This window comes from Prosopis cineraria, unplaced genomic scaffold (genome assembly GCF_029017545.1).
Source record: "Prosopis cineraria cultivar Desert tree isolate PC_DT_omini unplaced genomic scaffold, ASM2901754v1 PC11, whole genome shotgun sequence".
NCBI lineage: Eukaryota > Viridiplantae > Streptophyta > Magnoliopsida > Fabales > Fabaceae > Prosopis > Prosopis cineraria.
Genome location: NW_026555342.1, coordinates 10926093 through 10932559, shown reverse-complemented (window position 1 = coordinate 10932559; position 6467 = coordinate 10926093). Strand labels below are relative to the sequence as shown.

At 32.8% G+C, this 6467-nt stretch overlaps 1 protein-coding gene across 1 annotated transcript; it reads right to left on the bottom strand.

The window, feature by feature from the left end:
* Positions 1-655: 655 nt before the first annotated feature.
* LOC129284780 (protein SOB FIVE-LIKE 5-like) lies at positions 656-3046 on the bottom strand. The gene is made up of 5 exons (XM_054920257.1): positions 3018-3046; positions 2885-2921; positions 1472-1931; positions 1256-1327; positions 656-1166 (listed from the first exon to the last, which is right to left on the bottom strand). Exons 2-5 carry the CDS (start codon positions 2911-2913, stop codon positions 1086-1088), a joined length of 642 nt encoding a protein of 213 aa, XP_054776232.1. The 5' UTR covers positions 2914-2921; positions 3018-3046; the 3' UTR covers positions 656-1085.
* Positions 3047-6467: the final 3421 nt, after the last annotated feature.

Here is a 6467-nt window from a genome sequence, read left to right as displayed (position 1 = left end):
CTTTCTATAATAGCAACTGATATCTCTCAATAGTAGTAAAATATCCAAAAAAAAAAAACACTCTAGATAACATTCCCCTCAGACTCAATATGATTTAACAAAGAGTTATTTGAGTTTGTCTACTAGAAATTGAAAATGGCTTGGATTAAAAGACTTCACAAACAAGTCTACTGATTGATACTTGATTTGAATTGAAATAAGTCAGATGGTGCCTCAAACAACATGTTATCGAGTAAAGTGATAAATAATGTCAATGTGTTTGGTCCGTTTATAAAACATATCATTATGAGCAATCTTGATCGTAGCTTGATTGTCACAATAAGTGTTTGTGGAGGAGTTTTGAGGTGCTCCCAGCTTATCAAGTAACCAACAGAGTCAAAATACTTCAGCAGTTGTACTCACGATATTCAAATTCAACACGGGAGCAAGAGTAATGTTTGCTTCTTATTTCTCCAAGAGATAAAGAAATAATCAAAGAAGATACAGAAACCCATCATAAATCGACAATCATCACGATCATATTATCTAGAATATTCTAAATATGTTTTACTTTTTATTATGTCATTATTGAGATATATCATTTGTCATTATTAAAAGATATCATTTGGCATGATATTGTTGTAAATAGTTATTATTATGGTATTTTTTATGGCTTTCATGAAACGATTGAATTTTTGATAATACCTCAGCAAGAATTGCAAGTGATGAAATGCTGATATGAAACTGTCATATGCTCATACAGAACCTGCCTAACTCGCAAGAAAAAAACTATTTATTTCTTCATTTTTACCCCTTTCAGTTGTTTCCAACTGTATTGACAGCTAAAAGAGAAAAGGAAAGGAATGAACAGAACCCACTTTGAGACCAAATTCCTTCTACGCTTAACACTCTGATCCTCCTTTTTCAAAGATGTTCATTAACTTTTTCCACTGCATCAACTTCAATGACTGAAGGTAAATAACTGATTTCAATTCTGATCTTTATCACTTTCCCCTCCATCTTCCTCCAAAGCAGCAGCTAAGCGGATAATTGAACAATGGCACAGAAAATCAGATATAGCAGAGGCAGAACAGAGTAAGAAACGATTATTTACTGGTTGTTCTGAAGTTCATTTTCTGATAGAGATGGTTGTCAGAAGCATAGTGATCTTGGATTGAGGATCTCTCCTGCAAGAGCACAATGGATTCAAAACATGCCTTCTAACAAAGTAAAAAATCCTCAAGCAAAAAGAAAGAATTAAACGAAGTGCAATTACCTCAAAATAAGTTGCAGAGAAACCCTGTGAATGATCTAGCACGCTCTCTGTTGAAGTTTGGGTGCCATTGTTCTGAAAAAAACCATCAAGAACTGTATGAGGAGAAATACCCTACAAGCTATATATATATATATATATAAAGTAATGCAAGCCTCAAATCAAATCGTTTAATGCTAGCTCAGATTAGAATCTTCCCAGCGAAATGCTCTAACATACCACGGCGAAGTCAAAAACAGGAGAGCTGGCAGTATCATCAAGGAAAGATGGAAGGTGCTGATCTCCACAGGGTTCATTTTCTTTAACTTTCTGCTTCTTTTTAGCAGTCTTGGCAATTTTCGCTGCCTGAGATTCAGAATGGAAGCACCCATTATCTTCATTTAAGTAAGCCTCATCATCTTGGAAATGTGGAGGCCCAGAGGAAGCATCGGAAACCATAGACAAGTCCTCCTCTTCTGTGACATCCTCCTCTTCCCTCGCTCTTTTGTCCTTGTCTTCATAAAATCCATCATTTCCACCAGTAAATGGGGTATCCATATGTGAAACATTTTTGCTGAGGAAAGAATGTTCGAGGTATAGAGTCCAGCCAGACTCACAGCCGCTGCTGCATTCTGAAGCCATGGCATTCATCTTTGATTCTGAGGAGAGGACTGAAATGGATTTCTCACAGAAGAGCCTCCTTTATGCAGGAAGAGTGGTAAAATAAAGATGAACAGAATAGAATTCTTTTAGCAGACTCTCTCAACACCTTATTGGCTGTGTGAAGGTATCTCTAGCTAGTAGCCAGTTTTGGTGTTGAACGATTTGGATAGAAATTGCAAAGAGTAGTGGATAGGTGGGGGAGAAAACGAAGAGAGAAATAGACTCAAATCCTAGACTAGTTTTGTCCTGACCCTCCTCCCTATTAGGTTTTTCTGAACTTTCAAATAATGACAATAAGTTACTCTAACACTACTAAGGCAAATGTGACATGTATATATTTTTTTACAGTCTCACACTTGATCTGTCAAACTTAATGGCACTTTTGTCAAACACTTTCAGGGAAGGGAGAACGTAAAGACGAGAGTTACTGAACACTATCACAAGTTAATGAATCAAAACTGCCAGTTGGATGGGTTATAGTGTGTGCATGCAAGAGAGAGAGAGAGAGGAAAAGCCACGACTCGTTCACATGCTAGACAGCGAGGCTCTTCGTGCCCTCTTAACAAAACTGGGTACACGTCCACTTCTCCTTCCACACTGTATGGACACATATCCCTTAGCAGTAATGCCTCTCTGTCTCTCCCTCACTTTATCTCTCCACACCCACAATTGTCCCATTTTTGGGGAAGACTAGTAGTAAGATCTGAGTAGTATAGAGGGTCAGTGTAGATGAGGTTATTGGAGCGAAAGTGGTCCTGCAAAGTGGGCTTTGCTCGGTACATGTAATCTGATTCATTCTACAAATGAGGAAAGTGCATTATGCTCTATTAGACATAACATCAAACACTGTGTAAACCGTGTTTCCTTTCCTGTGCCCATCATGCGTGCTGGTTAAACAATGACTGAAAGAAGAAAAACCAAAACAAAACAAAACCCTTCTTCTACAATTTGTACCCTCTCTCACAATGCAGATTGCAGAGCAAAACTTACCATCCACTTGTTTTACATGTCATTCTCATCTCTGTGACTGTAAGAGAGAGAGAGAGAGTGAGATTTCAATTCTTTTGAAAAGAATCTTGACAATAAAATGATAAATAAGAGAAGAGTTCAAAGATATTCTTACCAGAGGGGTTTAAAAAGAGAAAAATGAGTACATTGATGGATGGGGATGTAAAAACAGTTTTGGGGCTCAGTGCAAATGTCTAGGGTTTTATGAATCCACATGCAATCACATTCAGAGAAAGGGAGGGTTCTCTGCTTTTCAAGAATTTTACTTAAGGATTTCAGATTCACAGAGAGGGGCATGTGGGCACGTGTGGGTAACATTCATGTGCGGTCTTCCACATATTCAAACACATGTTTGCACGTGCACACGCACTCCTATCTAAACACTCTCTTGCTATAAATTTCAATTTTAAATTCTAATTTCCTATATTATTCCTTCTTTTAATATCCAGATGTCTTCTTCTTGTTTCTTATTTATCCCTTATTTTATGCCTAATTGCAGAAATTGTACATTATTTCTCTACATCCCTCAAAGTGGACGCCCCCTCCGCCACATGCCCATTTGTAATTTTTATTCTTACATTTTAATTTAATTAATGTTTGTGTCCTTCTTTTCATGAAAATAAATAAAGGCGTATATGGTTTAAGTTAATTTATAATTATTTTAAAATTAATCGGTGAATCTTTTTCTTTCCAAACTAAATCTTTCGATTTCTGAAAAATAATATTGAACCAGCTTGGTTAATTCAAGTTGAGTTGATTAAACTCATGAATTAATTAAGAGAGTCAAAACTCCCTAGCATCTATGTTTTTTATTTTTAAATTGAACTTTCATTTTTGAAAAATTGTGCTCCTTACCACTCGAATCATTAGATGTTGGTAATCAATAAATCTTCATCTTATATAAGTAAACCATTTATATTTCGGTTGAAGTAACTTAAACTAGCTTTCAATGTCAAAGTTGGTTAAAAAAAAAACAAGAAGAAATTAGAACTTGGTTAAAACTAAAGAGGTCATGTGCGGATACTTGGCAAGAGAGCACAAGAGGGTTCTTGATTAAAGTTTTGCAGGGATGAAGCTTATGTCACTAGTTAATTACGAAGCATCACATGGAATGAATTAATTAGAATGATTAGTTATGTATTTACCATAGTAGTAATAATAATAGTAGTAATAGTAATAAGAAGAAGAAGGTTATCAAATCACCATTTGACTATATATATATGTCATGCTATCCATTATCTTCAACCTGGCACCTTTCTATGAAGCCAAGTAATCCATTATCTCTTTTAATGTAACTCTCTTACACTCAAAAATATAAATTATTTTTAACTAAATCTCACTTTAATAAAATAGTTACTTATTTTTAAATTAACCTTATCTTTATATATATATATATATATATCATTTAATAGGGTGTTTCACCCTAAAATAAATATAAAATAATTTATTCAATAGGAACACTTTTAAAAAAATAATTACACTTTAAAAGACTAAAAATATTTTATATATTTTAACATTCAAACCTTAAAAAAAAAAATGCCTTACATTTTGCAATGAAGGAAGTAACATTTAAGTGCTTGCTATTACTTTCTCTATAATATAATTAACCAAATCTAATTGTCACTCAAACCTTTAATTTCTTTTAGGAAAAACTATAATCATTGATTCTTATAGATCATTGATTCTTATAGTTCATCAAGTTTTGTGTTTAGTCCACATAAATTTTTTTTTTTTTCAATTCCTATAGTTTTAAAAAAATTGAGTGACCTTTATTTTTTAAGTCTCTACAGTTTTAGTGCTTTTAGTCCTTATAAGGATTGAAAACATTTTAAAAAAATTATAGGAATTAAAACAAAATCCAGCAAAACTATAAAAACTAAATTTTATATTTTTCCTTTCTTTCAACGTATATGATGACTTATTAGCCAAGGGGTCTCAAGTATATAAATACTATATGAGTGTATAAGTCATTCATTATTTTTCCTTATTTCTTTCCAAATAAGTCCTAAGTCATTCATTCTTTAAATTTTACATACGTAATGCATGAAAAAACATGTCTAAATGCAATATTTTATGTGCTTACTATCAGTGGAACTTATATATGTGTGTGTATGATAAAGAATCATCACCAAATGTGTCTCATTTAGGTAATTAAATACTAATCCTTATGCTCAAACAAAACTACCGATTCAGAGAAAAACTGTGAGATTATTTTACTAGAAATAAATGGATCCCATATATTATATACTCCCTTCATTAAAAAATAATATAAGGTATTTTTAATTGAATCTTACCCTTCAATAAAGTAATTATCTATTTTTCAACTAACCATATCTTTTCATATTTATTCCTATTAAACATCCTACAATAAATTTAAAATCATTATTAATAGGGGCACTTTTGAAAAAAGATAATAATTACACCTTAAAAAATTAAAAATACTTTATATTTTTAAATATTCAATTCTTTAAAAAATGCTTTACATTTTTTAACAGGGGGAGTAAAATTAAAAAAATAAGTTGTATAATTTATAATTTATAAACATAATTTGAATGCTATATTTATTAAAAAATTCATATTTTAAATCAATATAATATTCTGTTATTTAAAATTTATGATTTAGGAAAAGCATAATTTATTTATGAAGCTTTTTAATACAAAAACGTGTTTAATATATAGTTAAAAAAATGAAATAAATGTAGCATGGAGTTGAAAAGGGCCAAAAAAAAAAAGAAAAAGAAAAAAGGCGGATGGAGTAGAGCCGTACAGGTGTACTGGGATCCAAGTTATCAGGTGAGCACCTTTACTCAATCAATTTATGAAGGCACATGTAATGTCTTGTCGATGACTTTCATTCATGGACTTAACAGTAGTGCTGAAAGGGAAAATGATCTTCAAAATAATATAACAAAAATTAAAACCAAAAAAGTCGGTGCATAATTACCTAAAGTGGACCGGGCAAGTCAATTCATGCAATCAACTTTAAGCTTAAAGAAAATTACTTGTTCGACTGTAAAATAAGGGTGATGAGATGAAGTTACTTGACGATGATCTTCATGAGTTCACGTATTCACCAAAAGAATTGAAATTAAAGGGGAAAAACTTTAATGAGAAACAAGAAATTGAATGGCAGACAAAAGGACAAGAAAGACATCCCTAGCCCCATCCAATTGTGTCTGCTTCCATTTCTATCTGGTGTAAGATATCACTTCAATTATTAACACAGGTGACAAAGTTTTCAAGTTCATGTGCCCAGAAATTTAGAGTTAGAATCATCTATGACAACTCATTTATGAGCCAGAAGATGCTGGAAGCCCATATTAAAAGCTCATTACTTAGAATTGAGAGAGAGAGATTATATTGTAGGGAAGCCAAGTACGAGTAAGCGGAGAAAGTCTAATATTGGATAGAAGTGGGTGGAAAAGATGCAAAAAATAATAAAAAAAAAGTAAAATGGTTGGAATGGTTTTTCCCTGGTTTTGCATGACATGATGAGGTTGTGCGAATTAGCGGAATGTGTCGTTTTGGAGTGGAGATGAGATCAGTGGCTTGGTCGCCACCACTG

Bases quoted from the DNA above. Each gene is read 5' to 3' on its own strand.
- LOC129284780 (XM_054920257.1), bottom strand. From the start codon at position 2,913: ATGAGAATGACATGTAAAACAAGTGGATG. The intron at 1,932-2,884 runs GTAAGTTTTGCT...TCCTGCATAAAG, and splicing joins ACATGTAAAACAAGTGGATG to GAGGCTCTTCTGTGAGAAAT. The intron at 1,167-1,255 runs GTAATTGCACTT...GTGCTCTTGCAG, and splicing joins TCTCTGCAACTTATTTTGAG to GAGAGATCCTCAATCCAAGA.